Source organism: Brienomyrus brachyistius, chromosome 18, assembly GCF_023856365.1.
Source record: "Brienomyrus brachyistius isolate T26 chromosome 18, BBRACH_0.4, whole genome shotgun sequence".
NCBI classification, from domain to species: domain Eukaryota; kingdom Metazoa; phylum Chordata; class Actinopteri; order Osteoglossiformes; family Mormyridae; genus Brienomyrus; species Brienomyrus brachyistius.
The window spans coordinates 9208312-9227586 of record NC_064550.1 but is presented as its reverse complement, the minus strand read 5'-3'; the positions used below and the strand labels follow the sequence as shown (position 1 = coordinate 9227586).

General features: G+C 38.6%; 2 protein-coding genes across 6 annotated transcripts; both read left to right on the top strand.

Annotated features, from left to right (window-relative positions):
- The first annotated feature begins 504 nt into the window (after positions 1-504).
- Positions 505-2773, top strand: lipt2 (lipoyl(octanoyl) transferase 2). The gene is made up of 3 exons (XM_048983392.1): positions 505-629; positions 889-1711; positions 1798-2773. The coding sequence occupies exons 2-3, from the start codon at positions 1267-1269 to the stop codon at positions 2034-2036; spliced, it is 684 nt and encodes a 227-aa protein (XP_048839349.1). The 5' UTR covers positions 505-629; positions 889-1266; the 3' UTR covers positions 2037-2773.
- Positions 2774-2904: 131 nt separating this feature from the next.
- On the top strand, positions 2905-17925 carry pgm2l1 (phosphoglucomutase 2-like 1). 5 transcript variants are annotated; one of them, XM_048983371.1, is made up of 14 exons: positions 2905-3575; positions 6024-6191; positions 6594-6700; positions 8371-8455; positions 8766-8849; positions 9005-9198; positions 10066-10255; positions 10600-10697; positions 11565-11742; positions 11907-12000; positions 12408-12537; positions 13461-13650; positions 13726-13859; positions 14375-17925. In XM_048983371.1, the coding sequence occupies exons 1-14, from the start codon at positions 3474-3476 to the stop codon at positions 14475-14477; spliced, it is 1857 nt and encodes a 618-aa protein (XP_048839328.1). In that variant the 5' UTR covers positions 2905-3473; the 3' UTR covers positions 14478-17925. The 5 variants fall into 5 exon arrangements, with proteins under 5 accessions (XP_048839328.1, XP_048839325.1, XP_048839330.1 ...); XM_048983368.1 differs by having other exon boundaries at positions 11562-11742; XM_048983373.1 differs by having other exon boundaries at positions 2905-5379; positions 11562-11742.
- Positions 17926-19275: the final 1350 nt, after the last annotated feature.

Here is a 19275-nt window from a genome sequence, read left to right as displayed (position 1 = left end):
AAGGTACCAAAAAACTCGCAGCATTTTGGAGTTGGTTTGCATATGACTCAACTGCTTTCTTGTGCCATTCAATAAATTAAAAATATAAATATAAGTATATAAAAATCATAAACTACTTAAATTGAGTTTAAAAAACACATTAATTAGGGAAGTGTTCTTTGGTTGTCCCACGACACTGACTTGACTAAAATGTTAGTTGATTGATGGACATTGTGAATGTGTACAGCAGACTCATGACATGTATCCACAGCTGTAACTTGTATATTGTTGTCCCACAGTATAAATGCATTGTATTATACATTTAATTACACATATACATTTAACGTTTCAAGGTGGTGCCACATTGCAGGTGTGTGTTATTAGGTCAGCAATTTATCATAGATTTTATGTGATCGTGCACTTTGAGATGTATAGAATGAAAAATATATATTTTCTGATTCTGCAAATGTTTTTTATTAGGCTTATTACGGAAACTGTTATTTTCTGATATTCCCTCCACAACAGCAGGTGGCGTTACACGAAGGCAAGGTCCGCAACTGAAATTCGGGATAAACGAACAAGAAGTCCGTCGCGTTCACTTGCTGGCATTTATGAAGACCCTTCGGGGGTAGCAAATATCAACGAACTAGGTAGTGTTTACACACATACTATATATGTATACGCGCTCTCTGTGTTTGACATATTGCAATGCGAAATACAGTAATATCAGTGCGTGATAGCAGCAAAAAAATTATAGTTTCTGATTTGATTACTCTGTGATATTAGATGTTCTCTTACCACTGCTACCTCACTGTTATACTCCATATTGTCTTTTCTTTTTGTAAACTGTTGTCCCGTTTTAGTTTTTCATTCCCTGTTTTTATGTTTGTTTTTTTATTTATCTTACAGATAATTCTAATGCATGAGTCCGAGGGTTTGACCTTCTTCGTAAACACAGTCGGCATTGCATTGTTTGCTCTGATTATTTTGTATCACTGGATAACAGTATCGAGTGGATATTGGCTAAATGTTGACGAAAACGCATATGACGCGAGGCCAAGACGCGACATCCACAGTCAAGGAAGGCGGCTGGTGTTTTCTTGGACATCCAAATCCAAGTGGATTTCTCCAGACATAGAGTAGTTCGCCAAGGTCATAAGAAAAATGTTTTTTTTTTTTTTGTTTTTAACAACAACTCTGCTGCCATGTGATGTTTTGTAGATGATTCTGGCCCTTATCTATTTTATTTGAACTTTGTGTAGACATACACAATGTGCTTATGACAAAATGAGAATGCAGAAAACTGTTGTCAGAGTGGTAAATCTTGGACTCATTCCCTATGCAAGTGCCTTAAGGGTTCAACAACAACATATTAAAAAACATCTGGACACTTCATCAAAATCTTCAAACACTTTGTTGCTCTGTGAGCACCAGCCTGTGTACACTGTTGGAATTCGGCAAGCGCTGTATTCTGCGGAGGAGGAAGAGAGATTAAGGAGTCTTGGTGCCGAGTTTTTTCGTACTAACCGTGGTGGGCTCATAACTTTTCATGGGCCTGGCCAATTGGTATGCTATCCCATCCTTAATCTTAATTTTTTTAAGAGGAGCGTTCGCTGGTATGTTTGCCAGCTTGAGAGGACTGTGATCAGTTTGTGTGGCAAATTTGGAATCGAAGCTGCCACTTCTCCAGATACAGGCGTGTGGGTTAATGATAATAAGATTTGTGCTATCGGTAAGTGACTTGTTCATAATCGCACATTAATCATAAGTAAACACAGCAATATTTACTGATTATTTTTGTGTATTGCATCTTTACAGGTATCCATTGTGGGCGCTACATCACATCACACGGCTTGGCTCTGAACTGCAACGCAGACATGCGATGGTTTGAAAATATTGTGCCTTGTGGGATTGTGGGTAAAGGAGTCACCTCTTTGAGCCAAGAACTGAGGAGAGAAGTCAGTGTTCCAGAAGCAGTGTCACCGCTGCTAAAAGCCTTTTCTGAGCATTTTCACTGTGACCTGTTGCTGGAAGATTCGGAAATCAACACAATTTAAAATTGCTCAAGATTATTAGATAAGTAGAGTGGTGGATTGAACTTGTTAGTTTGTGAACACATCTCTGGAAAACTTTTTTCCTCTGGTTTATAATTTAGGAAATATCACATTTCCCTCATTGTTTTATTTGAATCAATGTCCAAAAATAAACTCAACCGCCTTGTCGGTATAGCGGGGAATGTGGAGTTCTATGCAAGGTCCTGGAATAGTTTTTGTTATGAACAATTATGCTACATTCTTATCAAGAAATCATATTTATTTAGAAAACATTATCAAAGCTAATAATTTTTTTACAAAATAAATCAGTATTATATTGAATATATAACTGCTGTGCAACCGCTGTGAGACAATATGTTTGTGTATGGTGCCACACTTCAGTCCTCAATTTTCTAATTTTATCAAACTAATGAAAATACAGAAAAATCTCAAAATAGCGTATTCGGTTAAAAGAATCATGCATATATAAACTTTGCTGTTGATAATTTGCTGTAGAATTTGGTGCTAATCATATCTTGACCTGCACAATTCTAAAACGTAATGCAGGAGCGGTGTATGTATTTATATGACTCACACACCTGAATCATAAAATTCCATAATGGTTTTTTATTTTAGTTGGTGACTTTCACACCTAAGTCATAGCATCATCATTGCACCAACATCAAATTTTATTTTGATGTGAAATTGCTAAGTAGTGCTCATACTGAATTAGTCCATGTAAATAAACAAGGTTTACATTATTGTGCCTTTTTAGTCATTTGAAGTCTTCCCCGCAGTCTGGGCGATAAATGGAAGTGTCGCAGTGCTCTCGAGCCCAGAACCCTGAGAGTGTGGAGAACGACGCGCTGACCCACAGGCAAGCGCTTAGGAACTACGACTCCCGAAAGGCAGTTCGGCGGCATTTACTTCGCCGAATTCGGTTCCGAAACAGGCGCGGCGCATTGTATTTGAATGCATGTGGTTAACATGGAAAGGGAGAGGGTTAGGGCAAAGAAAGGTCTTCCCGAGAGCAGATCATATCTCCTGGTACTTCTCCGTTAAATCATCGAATGATAAGCGGGTCAGTCGTGGATAGCTGGGGTGCTCCGCTACTCGGCGTGCGGAAACGTTTGCTGGCTTCCTGAAAGCTGGAGTGCTGGAGAGCTGTCAGTGAAGTTGAGCCCTGAAACTGTTTATCATTGAGAGTAACTGTACCTGCCTGTGGTGCAGGTTATACGGGCGATCAGAGTCACTCTTTCTCTTCGAATGCAGACATGGCTCATGATTCATTGTACAGTTTTCTCTTTAAAGTGTGTTTACTGTCGGTATAGTCTTGTATAAAGTAGCGAGCTATATGCAAGATGTCGCTGCTTTTTATCTAGTGCGTCCGTTGGTTCATTCCAGTTTCCGAAGCAGATAAATACCGCTTAAGTAACATAACGCGTCCGGATTAGCCGCGCAATGGAGGACTTTGGTGAGGATCTCAACGCCAACCAGCACTGCCGTGCAACCGGAGATGCCACGCTGGACAAAGCGATTTATCAGTGGATTGCTTGGGATAAGGTCAGTCATTATGCGTCGTGATGGCGGCACCTAAACTGATGGTCGCTGCCCTTGATAATCGCTGGACTGTCACTTTAAGGCAATGATGAATAGGCATGTATATGCTTTATAATTGTATATTTCGTGCTCATGCATTCGGCGCAGGGTTATTTTACAAAAAAAAAAAAAGACTCCCCCTGTCTTCCGAATGTCGTGTTCTGTTTCTGAAGGTAAAATTACGCTTCTTTTCCTCAGTCTATATATAAACAAGATTGTTCTACAAGTCCCATTCTTTGTTCACTGTATTTGTAAAGATCACCTTTTCAATACACTAATGAAACTGTCCCAGGATAATGTAACACAAACAGTATAACCTTTTTCCATCTTATTTTGAGTGCGAGCGAATGTGACGAACACATTATGTTAATATTTTGCTTCATTTTAAATTTTGTTTCGTTAGCTCTGCTATACATAATTTGGACATCGAGTTATCTTCTCGATATGTGAGGTGTATATGGACTGCTAATTGACGAGTCCTTTAGGTTTCAATGTAATACCGCCTATTGCCAGAATTGGCTGTCTCACCTCCGCTCGAATTGCATGAATTGGCAAAGATCCAGGAATGTGCTTCCTTTATCAAAAGAAAAAAACGCATTAAATTTGCAGTTGGTTTGTTAAATATGTATGTACATTATTCTTCAGTAACCATGGGCCTTCACAAGATCAATGCAATGGAAAAAGAACAAATATTTACATATCCGAAAGATGACATGACAATTTTTTTTACAATGGGTATTATGTACATTTGGCTTACCATATTTAACTTTGCAATAGAAGGTGGTAAGTATTAAGAATCATAACAAAAAAAAAACTCATTTATGCATTAAATTGTTTATGCTTTAGATTAAATGTTTTCTTCCACAATTTAGACTTACACTTGGATTATTTAAGAACAAAATATTGATTCGAAACCTGGAAACAAAACTATTCGTTATTTGCGATTTGTTATTGCACATTGTCCTCAGTACTAGAAGTGTGTGCTTTGAATTGAACGTCATGAATTTGTTATCCATTGTTACATTTAGCCAACTTCATGTTTTCTTGCACTGTACCAGTGCACTGCTTTGAATGCAGTGGCGGGTTTGGGGATCTTCAACTGTGCTGATGATCTGGCTGAACTAACTCCCTAAATGTCAAACATGCAGCAGAACCTAAACATGAGACATGACACTTGTCGTCAGTTCTCCTAAGACGAAAATGCATTTTAATTCTGAATCATAGACATCTGAGAAATGGGCAAAGCCTCCTGCTTGACCAACAAGCCACAAGTGTTGTTCTGTGGATTTAAATACGGTGAACAGATTGGTACATTTATGTTTTTTTCCAGGGTGACATACAAGCAAGGTGGGTAATACAGAACAACCATACTGCTATCCAGGTTCAAAATTATGTTCATGTACTGATAAGCTCAACTTCCAATAAAACAAGTGCACGATGGAAAGGAGAGCTATAGGAATACTGCTTAATACGTTCCACTATAAATGCTATAGAGCAATGTTTCCCAATCCGATCCTCAGGGACCCATAGTCTAGTCCATGTTTTTGCTCCCTCTCAGCTCTCTGCCAGACAGTCTACATTTTTGCTACCTCTCAGCTCTCTACCAGGAGCTGAGAGGGAGCAAAAACCTGGACTGTCTGTGGGTCCCTAAGGACCGGATTGGGATTGCTTTACACAAATAGCACCCAGGAGAGTATCTAGTAAGAAGCCAAGTCAATCGCTTCAATGGAACAAGTCGATAGGAGTTGGTGAGGGGTCAGTTGTAGAGGTTAGTATGGTGTGTGACAGGAAATTCAGATTCATGATTTGTTTTTTAATAAAGTGCTAGCTCTTTTACTGGGTCTTTATTTTTGCAAGTTGGATGCCCAGGCATGTAGCATATCAACTTTGTGGTGCGTCACTGCAGAGCAGTTTATTAAATCTAAAAAAAGACCTAATGTCTCTGTTGCACTGGCTGCATTTCCACCTCATACCTTGTAATATGTAATACTTTTCTAACCTAAGTAACTTCTAATGTTATATTTAGCGTAATATTTACATTTGTTAGCATGCCCTAAAACCGGGCTCTTTGTATGTTATCAAGTACTTCGTCTATTTGCGTGTACGGCTATGGTATTTACATTTAATTTACATTATGGTATTTACATTTAATATTTACATCTAGCCAGTATCTTTGTTAGCATGCCCTAAAACCGGGCTCTTTGTATGTTATCAAGTACTTCGTCTATTTGTGTGTACGGCTATGGTGTGAACATTAACCCGCCGGCTAGTAAAAAACATAAATAAATAAGATTGCATCTTTAAACCCATTTGGCTAGCAGCAAAAATTCTTTAAGCTCCTCGCCTGCTTCCATGCATGTTAAGTCCTCCTAAGCTCGTGTTCCGTACTTCTCTTCTTGTGGGTGTACCCAGAACCCCAGAACACGGGCCCAGATCGAGGCGCTGTTGGGTGATGGGAATCTGGAGGAGCTGCGCCGAAGACTTTGTGCCCGGATGGCGTTTGGGACGGCCGGCTTGAGGTCCGCTGTGGGAGCTGGCTTTGCGCTCATAAACGACTTGACCATTATCCAGTCAACACAGGTTAGCAGTTTCACCCTTATGCGCTAACATTGTGTCAAGGTGTCTACCGCGGTTTAGTCTTAATGGACACATTTGTTAATTAGGGAAGAGTTAACTAAAAAGGAGAAATCTACTTCTGTATTCTATGGCCTTAAACTCAGGTTAGCCATTTTTGCTTGCTTGATATTCTTTTCATGTTCACACTTAATTGTATAATTTTCCCTTCTCATAAAAGAATCTTTACTTATTGTTTCAGTTCATAATGAATTTTGAAGGTTGTACCTTGGTGTGATATCCATCCATCTGATCGATCGTATCGCCAAATCACATACGCCTAGATTGTAGAGAATAAATTAAATTAAAAATTATTTGTGTGTATTTAAAAAAAAAAATGATAATGCTTCTCTTCATCACCTTCTGTAGGGCATGTACAAATATCTGGACAAATGCTTTCCTGATGTGGGTACCAGAGGTATAGTAATTGGCTATGACACAAGGGGACAGGAAGCAAGTGGCTGTAGCAGTCAACGGTAAGCCCCGCCCCCCACGTGTTGTCTTCGAGCTGTTTTCACAAATGGGAGGTTAAAGACCTCTGTTAGTCGCAATTGTGTGTGAATAATATTGTCTGTATTAAAGCCAGTCAAGCCAAAAAAAGGTAAAATGGCAATTTAAGTAAAAAGCAAATTATTTGGAACCACTTAACTGTTGAATTCTACTGACTAAAAGTTTTTCCCATATTTTGACAAGGTTTTTAAAGAAAAGCTTTTCTTTGACACAGTGAAATGTCGTATTAGCCACTGCTTCACAAAACTCGGCATAATACGGAAAAGTGCTTTTGTTGTTATAAATAATCTCTGCAGAAAAGTTCTGGTTTAGCATAAATGGGGATGCAACAGTTCACTGAAAAAATCCGATCCATTATCACGTAAGTTTTTTTCCAATTTGATGAGGAAGAACCAAACATGGCGAGTGGTAACGGAGATGCAGTTGGGCTACAAACACCTCACCATCATATAGAGCTTGCGGCTGCACAGAAACATCTCACCTTTGCGGCTGCTTTTAAACAACCATTTGACTTCTTTCGACCTGTACGTCCATCATCTTACAGCTTACATTTCTTCTTCTTCTTAGCATTAATATCATAGTACAACTGCTAGGACAGGAGTATTATTTGTTGCACTTCGACATTATATGTTTCCCTTTTAGTTAAAATAAAAATAAACTTGTTCAACAACATTTATTTTAAAAATAAATTTAGAAAATGTATTTGAAATAGATTTTTTTTTAAATACTCTTTTTGTATATTTTGAATACAAACCAAACTCAATTGAAACCATCTCTCTTAAACTGTAATTTTTGACCCATTACATCCCCAGTATAAAACATAAGATTTTATAATTAGAAACCTTTGGATGCTGTTTTGGAAATTATATCTAAGCCCAAGGCAGCAGTGCTACTAATACTAATATAATTCTAATATATACAGAAACCTTCTGTAGAAATGTACATTTGCGTTTATTCTGCAGATTCCTTGTTGGATTCCTATGCTATGAAAGAAACAAGGCTCAGTCGTTCCACTGTACTGTTACTGTATTTGGTTCCCAGTGGGTTTAATCAGACAGTCACTGGCAGCTCGTGCTGATCCCACATGCTGTCGGATTTAAAATCTCACTTCTCGTATTTCTAGTTTCCGGTTGTTTCTTCAGTTGTTTGCAGTAGACCTTGTTCTGTAAAGGTAGTTCTCGACTTCGCAAGCTAATTCGTTTCAAATTGTCACTCGTTAACCGAGAACTTGTAAAGTGGGAGGCATTTTCCCTTAGAAATGTTATAAAAAATGATCACTTTGGTTCCAGTAAAAAAAAAAAAAAAAAAAAAAAAATTATCATAAATGTTTGCCAAATGAATGATGACTGATATGGTACAGCAAGTCGTTATTCTGTGATGTTGTACTAATCAAACCAATAATCCCATTATTTTAAAGAGTGGAAGCCGCATAGCATTAATGATGTTGCATTATGTGAACTGCTTTATGAATCACTTACCTGTACACTTACGACATGTACTTATTCTGCAGATGCTTTAAAAACATTTAAAAAATCTAAAAAAGCAACTTCCTGTAACTTAATATGGCAATATCTCTGATTATTATACACCTGACAGTACATTTATTCCTATGAAAAACCCTTTACTTTCTCATCAGGCTCGCCAAGTTAACTGCAGCAGTTATGCTCTGTAAAGACGTCCCCGTGTATCTGTTCTCTACTTACGTGCCTACGCCCTTTGTGGTGAGTAAATGTACTAGGGTGAGCTTCTCCCATGTCATAGTTCCCTCACGGGGATATTTGTTGCTCAATGGACAGTGGCTTTGTTGAGATGCATAAATTCATAGAGAAATTGGATTTCTAAAATGCTAATAGGTATCTGTCAGAAAGTATTATTACAAGGGGTAAATTATAGTTGCTTATTAATAAATAATAAATCTTTTAGGGTACTGCACTGGAAATCAGCCGGAATGTTTTGTCCTCCTGGAACGGCTTCTTAAATTCAACTTGGAACATGATCCATATGTGTAAAACCTATTGTCATCTTCTACAGCCGTATGCAGTGAAGAAGCTGAGAGCGGCTGCAGGCGTGATGATCACCGCCTCTCACAACCCTAAAGAAGACAATGGATACAAGGTACGTTGTCAGCTTGGGCACTCCTTGCATTGTCTAGCGGCGTTGATACCTGCGGATTTACTTTATGTTTCCACCGGCATTAATAATGTAAATGGGGATCTTTTTTTTTTTGTTTGTTTGTTTGTTTGTTTGTTTGTTTGTTTGTTTGTTTTTAGGTCTACTGGGAGAACGGAGCTCAGATCTGTGCACCCCATGACAAGGAGGTTGTCAGGTGCATAGAGGATAGCTTGGAGCCCTGGGCTGAGTCTTGGAATGAGAACCTGTCTGATAGCAGCCCCTTGCGAAAAGACCCTCTGGAGGACATATCTAGGTGCTACATGGGAGAACTGGCTTCTCTTTGCTTTCACAGGTAATAGTACCTTGGATGTCACAAGAGGGAGAGAATAGTGATGGCCAAATAAAGCCTCCGGAACCACTTGCTGTATTTTCCGACCCTGCTAGATGGTGTGCAAAAACGGGCTCAAAGCAAACCAGGAGCGCCATCTACTGGGGTCAAAAAATACAGCAGATGGTTCATGAAGCTTCATTGAGCCATCACTAGGAGAGAACATCATATCTGTCATTCAAGTGTCTGATGAAAACTCTTACTGTGGTACCTGAAAGTTTGTGAGCCCATTAGAGTTTTCTCTATTTTTGCATTGTAAGAACTAAAGCATCATATTTTCATATGTCGTATACTCCTTTATTTACTAAGGAAAATGATGCAGCTCTACTTATTTGTATTGGGAAAACAAATGAGAACTTTGCTATTGAAGATCCAGGCTTATGTTCTTATAAGGCAGGGCCTCTCACCTAAATGTCATCTCATTGATGGAAACATCAGAGTTGAAATTCCTCTTCAGAACACGTAATCCTTACTTTTTCATGGACAGATATGCAGAACTTGACAATTTTCCTGAACGGATAAAGTAAGAAGTATAACGTTCTGTGTCATTTCTTTAACTGGGGTCTCACTATCTAGTTTTAGGATTTGGTTGAAAATCTGATCACGTCGTAGGTCATATTTATGCAGAACCAGAGGAAATACTAAAGCAGTTTTTCGCAGTCAGTTCCCTGGGGACCCGTAGACAGCAAAAAGGTGGGTCGACGGGCAGGGAGCTGGGAGGGATGAAAAACATGGACCGTCTGTGGGTCCCCGAGGACGGGGCCGGGACACAGCATTCTAAAAAGTTCATACACTTTCTAGCACGACTGTGTATTCTTCCCTTCTTTTTAGGGAGCTGAACTGCAGGACGCCGTTGAAGTTTGTTCACTCTGCTTTTCATGGAGTTGGGCACAACTATGTTCAGATGGCCTTCAGAGAATTTGGCTTTTCTCCACCAATCCCTGTGCCTGAGCAGATGCTCCCCGATCCGGAGTTTCCCACAGTCAGCTGTCCCAATCCAGAAGAAGGAGAGTCTGTATTGGTGAGTGAATGGACCTGCATTGCCTACCTCTCATTGTATAAATATGTGTATATATATACACACACACACACTCACGCACAAATCTCAAGTGTGGAGCCACAAATATTTGCCTTTACTTTTACAATATTTACTAACCAAATGCCTTAAAATCACAAGTAGCTATAACTATCGCTAACTTGTCAGGCAGCCCTGTTTATCGTTAACCAAAAATACAGGCCTAATCCTGACTGCTGTTCTCTTCGCCTGAAATCTTGCTTGTGTTTGTGTTGACTTTCACACAAGTGCATACCACATTCAGTTCTGTTTTTTTCAAATGCCAAGAGCTTCTTTTGGTCTTGTCATAGGACCTCTCTTTTCGCCTGGCTGAGGACGAGGGTGCTAGGATAGTTCTGGCCACTGACCCAGATGCGGATCGCTTGGCTGTTGCAGAAATATGTGACAAGTATGCCTAGACGTCTGATTATATGGTTTGTTTATTAGGGACTCCTGTGACCTAAAAAGATAATTTAAAAATCTGCTTTTAGTCCTTGGGCCGCAATCTAATAGTCTAACTCGGGGGTCACCAACATGGCGCCCGCCGGGCACCAGGATGCCCCCAAGCACCACATGAGTCGCCCTCGGACCTGTTCTAAAAATAGCACAACTCACCAGTGAGCAGCGTCTAAAATTAAATTTTATCTTGTTGCTATTCTTCTTTAATAACATTTGCGTTTATATAGATTTGAAAATGACAATATCTAAAAAAAAAAAGCATTTAAAACGTGTATTATACATGATTTAAGAAGAGTGTATCAAACTGGTAGCCCTTCGTATGGCTCAGTACCCGTGAAGTAGCTCTCAGTTTCAAAATGGTTGGTGACCCCTGGTCTAACTAGTTTATGAAGACCTTCACTTTCATGATTAACAAGTCTAACATTTGTGCCACAGGATCATTTAATGCTTTATTCTGTAGGATTTTAATATCACCTAATCGTTTATCAGTTTTAATTGGTTCTTTTGGTTAATTACTGTGTGTAGCGTTGTGGGTTATATGAATTAGCAGAACCCAAGCAGCTGAATGTTCCCTCTCTCCACTCCTTTCTTGGTGTAATTCAGTGCAAATAATTTATTTGCTGACAGTTGGATGGATATACAGTATGCACTGCATGAAAATGTTTAGGTCTTCATCAGCCCTTTGGTTATAAGCATATAGGCAAAGCGGTTCGGAGAAGAATATGGACGGCTAGTTAGCCTGATTGTTGTGTATCATTCCAGCGCGCAAATGATCTGTTGGTAAGTCTGTCCTCCTTGTGTTCTTGCTTGGAAGCAGCCGATGGAGGGTGTTTACAGGCAATGAGCTGGCGGCACTGTTGGGCTGGTGGATGCTGCTGAACTGGAAGGACCAGCATCCCGAGGCCGCAGATACGGAGAAGATGTACATGCTGGCCACCACGGTGTCCTCGAAAGTCCTCCAGACCTTCGCACGAATCGAAGGCTTCCACTTTGAGGTGACTCTTTCAAAGAGCAGTCCCAGCTTAGAAACCATTTAGGTCCTAAACAAAATGTGCTTGATCTTTTGATTTATTGTGATGGACAACTGTTAAGGATCCTGTATTCCTTCTTGCGGAGATGTAATTAGATTTACGTGGTTATGGTAACTTGTCATTGACAGGAAACCTTACCAGGCTTCAAATGGATTGGGAATAAAATCCATGAACTCGAAAAGAAAGGGAAGGTGGTTTTGTTTGCCTTTGAGGAATCCATAGGTATGTGTTGAATACTGACATCAAATGGTCAAAAATACTGTAGAATCCTGGGCTAGTTAAGGGTGCATTCAGTTCTATTTAATATAGTGAAGTAGGGCAGTCCTCCCCAATGTGGATTTCAAACCCTCATTTCCCATTTTGCTAATTAAGATTTAGTTACGATCAACTGTTTAAGAATTGGGCCATTCAGAATCAATCTTAGCATGAATAAAAGGTGTTCATGTGAGTATATTTAGTAAATTGCAACAATAAATGAGTTTCCATGCCTTTACATTATTGAATATCTATGTTTTCTGCAACAGATTAGTTAGTCTAATTAAGTTTTGCTTGGAATGAAATGTTGCCTTTCTTATGTTCTGCCTCTTTCTGAGCTTGTACCTGTATGGTTTGTTTTCTCTGGGGTGAAGGGTTCATGTGTGGAAGCATGGTTCCTGATAAGGATGGAGTCAGTGCTGCGGTTGTGGTGGCAGAGATGGTATCCTATCTGAATGACAGGAACCTCACCTTGATCCAGCAGCTGGAGAACATTTATGAAATGTAAGACCTGTGCTTTCCTGTTTGTCTTCATTGTTGTGAGACTGGTGCTGTAATAAAAGTCATGTGATGGCTTATTTCTGTGATATTTAATATAGTCACCCCTTCAAATTCACAAGGGGTAGGGGTGGCAAAAATTCTCAAATAATACTCATTATTAAAAATGCAAAATTAATGGCATCGAAAGTATAAAAGTTACTGCAAGAAATGTGAGATTCCATGGTCACAATGACAGTTAATGCAGTCAGAGTGAGGCTGATTGTCGAGACAAGGTTGTGTGGTGTACCTCATTAACCTCATTGTTAATATTAACAATGTAGTATGTAGCTACACTAACAAATATTACGTATTACTTATATTTTTATATTATATGATTTTGTGTGATCCAAATAATTTTCAGTATTGTGTAGTGATGGGCAAATGAAGCTTCATGAACCATTTGTTGTATATAGAGTTTACTTTGGAGCTAGCTTTGAGCCCTTTAATGAACAGAGAGCGCCATCTAGTTGGGTCAGAAAACACAGCAATTGGTTCATGGAGTTTAATTTGTCCCCCACTAGTATGTATGTATGTATGTATGTATGTATGTATGTATGTATGTATATATATATATATATATATATATATATATATATATATATATATATATATATATATATATATATATATATATATATATATATATATATATATATATATATATATATATATTTGGCTTTCACCTCATCTGTGAGTTTGCGATATTTTGGCAAGCTCCAAAAATAATCCCATTTAATTACTCATGCCCAGCATGAGAATAACCGAAATCATGAATGTCAAATATCTTGAATCTGGAGGGACAACCGTACATTCATAAGTCACGGAGACATAACTTAGCTTGGCTCATGTATTCATATTTTTCCCTCTGGGTTGCTTGTGTCTTTCAGTTATGGTCCACATATATCAAGAACATCCTACGTCATCTGCCACGATTCTCCCACCATCAAACGAATATTCTCCGGGCTTCGTAATTGGGGCGGCAAGGAGGGGTATCCGGATTCTTGTGGAGGTTACAAAATTACACACGTCAGGGATGTCACTACAGGCTATGACAGCAGTCAGCCTAACCATAAATGTGTAAGTGCGACAGCCATGTGTGTATGTTCGTATGTCTGTATGTGTACTTCATATTTTCTTTTTTCTTTGCTACAGGTTCTGCCTGTGATGAAGAGCAGCCAGATGGTCACCTTCACCTTTCAGAATGGCCTTGTAGCCACACTGAGGACAAGTGGGACAGAACCAAAAATCAAGTACTATGCAGAGATCTGTGCACCTCCTGGAAGCAGGTTAGCTTCTGTAGCATATATTCTAACAAAGTTAACCGTCAAGAAACTAAACATTCCTCTTAATGATGTTGTTTTTCACTGGTATATTGTACTTATTGATAATAAAAGGGTACATCTTTACAACCACTCCTTGTTTGCGACTACCTTGATGTAACCCTTCATAAATACGAGAGTAATAAAAAATTACTTTACCCAACCAATTCACACATTTATGACTAAATGTCGAAGACTTAAAGAGATCTTTGAAGTAGAATGTACAAAATGTCGTTTAAAAATTCACTTTACGAAGAATACAAGGAATGAAGTATGGAAGGCTGAAATAATCGTAGTTAGTGCTGTGATTTTTACTTGGAGACCATTTTGCTTAACACACTGCTCTTTAGGATGGAACTTGTTTGCTAATTAAGGAGTGGTTGTTTTGCATTTTTGAATATTTGAGATAAAGAATCATTAAAAACAAAGTCATCATTGCTGCATAACGCATATAACACATTAATATTTTCCTAATTTTTAAGGGATGTTTCCAGTCTGAAGGAGGAACTGCTTAAGGTAACCGGAGCTCTGGTCGAGGAGTTCCTTGAACCTGACAAGAACAACCTTGTACGCCGATCTGTCTGAGCACCGGTGCCCCTGTCCATCAACTTATTTTAATGGTCTGATTTTTATTTTGTTGTGTTATTGGGACTGCAATTGCCCTCCTGCGTTGTTGTGTACAATGTGACGGAAGTTGCTTGCAGTTTCTGTTCATTTGAGGTGTGCTTTCTACAAGCCATACTGCAGATTCAAAGTAATGCATCTATGTATTGTGCATAGTAGATTTTTAGTTTTTAATACAGGATTCAGTTTCATGAATCAGTCATGATAGGTCAACTTAGGGAAGTCCACCTCTGCAAGGTTCACAGTTGTTTTCAGTAAAATAAGGCCTGGTCAGCTTTTGCTCATAACCACATGTATCCTGCTGTCCTTCATCTCTCCATTTAACCACAGCAATGGCGAACAATTTTCTTTCAAATTCAATCCAGCCCTTTCGTTTGTTACCGGAGACAAAATCATTTTTATTTTTCCAATATTGATTAATACGATACCTGTTGCATTTCCATGTGTATTTAAAACTTGCTGTGCAGTGGCAAATGCATACAGGTTCATTGTTGACGAATCATGTGCACTTATGTCCTCAATGACATTCGGACATTTCACAGACTAGATCATGGCTACCATTTTTACTGTTGGTGGTCAAAGTGTCTGTCACATCTTAAATATTTTTAGCACAGGCCGCATATTCATTGCATTTTAAATCCATCAAAAAGACATGATTCATTATCATCCCGTAGGGAGAAGCTGATCTCTTTGTTCCAGTCTGGCGGTGGGAACTAAGGATATGAAATGAATGCTATTGATATTGCACATTAGAGAACCAAAGATCCTAAACAATTCAGCTTTCTTCAGCTGAAACCAGAAGAGGTCTGAAAACAAGAATGAAACTGTGATGTTCTATACTCTGCATGCATACATTGAAAACTGACCACTTCCATGATGCTCAAAAACCATGACTGCTGACTATGTGTGCTGCCTTCCCGTAATAAGTTCCAAAACGCACAAGTTGCAGTGTGACATTTTGCACTGAAATAAATCGAGCCTTCAGGATTGCATGACCCCGAATGATGCAGTAAAGAATTTTCCCAGTCATTACGCTGAAAATGACAATCATAATGAGCACTTAATTTAGCGGGTCATTGTGGATTTTGTGTGATGTGATTAATCAGTGATAGGATTGTTCCCCAACTATTTTTACATCATCTCCCTAAAAGCATTTCCAACTATTATGTATATTTCACCTGTATGATTTCAGTATTTTGAACCCCACAGGCAAATAAATTATTAAATATTGTTTTTTTGCTGTTAAACAGCAGTAGTCATTTGTATTGCTAAGAGTAATTTAAGATGACAAAAGCAGATACAAAAGGCTCAGATCTAATCTGGTACTTTCCGTTATTCATTTTTTCCTTTATGCTTGTTTGGCTGCAAATAAAAATGAAGCCTTTCTACATAAATAAGAGCGATTTATTTTTCCAAATATATGACACAACTGAATTCGTAGATGTACTGCAGAAGGAAAATTCAGGCCCCTGTCTCACCATGACCGTCTACTGAAAATGTGCTTGGATGGATGGCTGGATGGATGGATAGATGTATGAAAGTGATCGTTTTGAAGGGGGACACAGATTTAAGCATACACTCAATATGTAAAAACAAAATTCAACATAGATGCACAAATTATATGGTGCTTAATAGTCCGATAAGTCTGTGAAACACTCCGAAATCCTGCTGTTTTGTACTTTTGTTATTATGCTATGTGTCAGTTTCTTTCCCATTGGCAAAAAAGCAGTTATGTATATGAACTATTTACAAGTATGACAAGCATTGGGTATTAGGGCTGCTATTATTTGGGACTTTAATACAATACATTTAAATAATTACCTGTGCTGAATCTTAGAGGAGATTTACACTCAAAATGAAAAATGTTGGATTAGGTATTAACACCTCTAGGATAAAATCTTAGAAACCCATGGTAAGGTGGGATAGCTGGTGATGGAACTGAATGTGACTGAATGTATGTAAGAAGCTCACAGTTCCAGCTTTTTTGCGGTAGCAGCTATTGTACTTCCCTAAACCAAATTTCATGTTGTAGCTTCTACTGTGATGATTGCTCAACATTGGCTTTAGATGCAAGCACTTGAAATCCTGTACTGGAACGAACGTCTGATTTGTTTTTGGTTCCTGCAAAGATGCAAAAAAAAAACATGCATTTCCTAATTTAAAGATTTTACACCATTGTAAAAGTAGCACTTTATCATTTATTTATTTTATTAATGGTCATCTTAACCAGGATTGTAAGGCTGTATATTTTTTTCAAGGCTTCTGGGCATTTCTCTGGTTCCTGGTAGTTTGAATTGCTCATTCTTTGATTTAAGGCTTTTTTAAATGCAGTGATGGCCAAATGACGTGTCATGAACCATTTGCTGTATTTTCTGACCCCACTAGATGGTGCTCTTGGTTTATTTTGGGATATGCTTTGAGTCCTTTTATGGACAGAGAGCACCATCTAGTGGAGTCAGAAAATACGGCAAATGGTTCATGAAGCTTCATTTGGCCATCATTATTTTAATGACTAGAACTTTGGTCATTACATTCTGTGTAAAAGTGTAAGTGGTTCATTCAGTGAAAATGCTGCAGTGGAGTCTCACTGGAAGCACTATTCTAGTTTGCCGAAATATTAATCGACATGACATGCTCCTTTTAGAAAGACTATAGGTTTGCACTGTCTGTTTGCAAGTTAGGGGTGAAGTAGTCACAATCTCATGTCGTAGCACAGTGTTTCCCAAGCTAGTACACATTTTTGCTCGCTCAAAGCTCCCAGCCAATCAAGAACACCAAAATTCTGGTGCGGTTGTGCTAGAAGTTGGGTGAGAGAGAAAACGTGGACTGCTGAGGAGTCCCCAAGGACCGGGTTGGGAAACACTGTCTTAGCACTTAATTTGACATATTTGAGGTACAGTATACAGATTTTTTTGGTGACTAGGAAACACTGTTACATTTACAGAAATTAGATCTTAATGTGTATATTCTGTTGTATTTTCAGGAATACGGTGGCATTTTTAGACCGATGGTAATATGTGGGATGTTTCTTAAATTATGAATTTCATGCATTTTACCATTTTCCTTTCAGGGAAATAATTGATACGTGAAAACATTATAATTACATATAAATGCTCTCTCCAAAAAATATAACTAATATTTATTTTTTCTGAATATGATGAAATAATTATTTGTGGATTGTATGTGTGTCCAGCTGCTGTAATATACCTCAAACTGTTACGTCTATTTACGGTAGATCATCCTCTTAACTTTTTGAAATATGGTGATCCTACTTTCTCGCAGAATTACCAGATTGATTGTTGCATGGTAATGTGTGAATTTCTTGCCTTGTTTTGCTGTGGTTACTAACGAGACTTGCTCAGCACTGAACAAAGTACTTCACAAATAATTAAAACAAAAGTTAAAACAACTGTTGAAAGGTGAATTGCTTTATTACTACGCAGGTGCTAGTATTCTTTTTTAACACACACAAACAAATTCACTGTATCACACCTCAGCACTTAAGGGAATTGAATAGGGCTCTTGTTCTACTGTAGCAAAAATGCTTAACAATTGAATAAAATGTTTTTTCTACTTGTACATGATAAAGATCATTAAGAATATTTTTTCCCCTGTGAATCTGTAGAATTTGGTATGAACTATGCTATTAAAAAGATTTTTAATTGTGTGGAAAACCTGTGAAGTACCTTAGATAAGTGTTTCTTAAACCAGTTCTCAGGGACCTTCAGACAGTCCACGTTTTTGCTCCCTCCCCGGACTGTCTGGCAGGGAGTTGGGAAGGAGCAAAAACATGGACTGTCTGGGGGTCTCCGAGGACTGGGCTGAGATTCACTGCCTTAGATATTTCAGTGTTTCACTCATACGTAAATTGCTGCATCATTCTCATCACTTCGGCACTAGCGAGGAAAACTACAGCCTTGAGTGACCTCTACTGGTCACAATTAATACGCGCAAACACCAAGGTTAAAAATCAAAGCAAGAGCATCACTGCCGGCTAATCAAATGATGCTCCTCAAGGGCCGAGCGCTGCTGATTTCCCAGGCTTCCTTTACCTGTGAGCCAGGTGTGAAGCCTCTGGCCAATCAGAATTAGTCATTATTACAGTAACTGCCTGGGAGAATTGAAAACAAGGCCTGGATTAGGATTTCATAGCTAAATTTTAAGAGCCCAGTTTTAAGTCATATACAGATAACAGTCATTTGTCCTGCTTGTTATTTAATGTTCTGCTGGTCTCCCACTGGTTTTTCAGTGGGTGGGTTTATGAAGGTATTCTGGCACTTAAAAACTAAGCCACATTCCAGGACACGTCTAAACTCGTCATTAAAGGAAACGTCGCTTTCATTCTTCATTTGCATCTGGCAGAAGAAAAGGGTTATTCTAGTGGGGTAATTGTCAGTACAGGGCAAAACACAACTGAATGACAAGGGAAGATACAAATGAAAAGGTTTTCTGTCACAGGTGTCACTAAAGTACTGTAATTCAGTGCTTCGTGTGCAGCCACCTGCCATTTTATTTCAAAAGTATTTTTTAATAAAGGTGTTCATTGTAAAACAAGCTGATCAACACATCACTCTCAGGGGCATCGCTATGGATCATCTGTTTATCTAACACTTCACCAACTCCCCATTAACAACTTTTACCCTCCCCTAGGGCAGGGCCGTATATCAAATTTTTACCTTATATCCATATATATTTATTTTTTAACGAATTAAAGGATGATGCTGTGCCCTTTATATCAATATACTTTTATTGTCAGTTA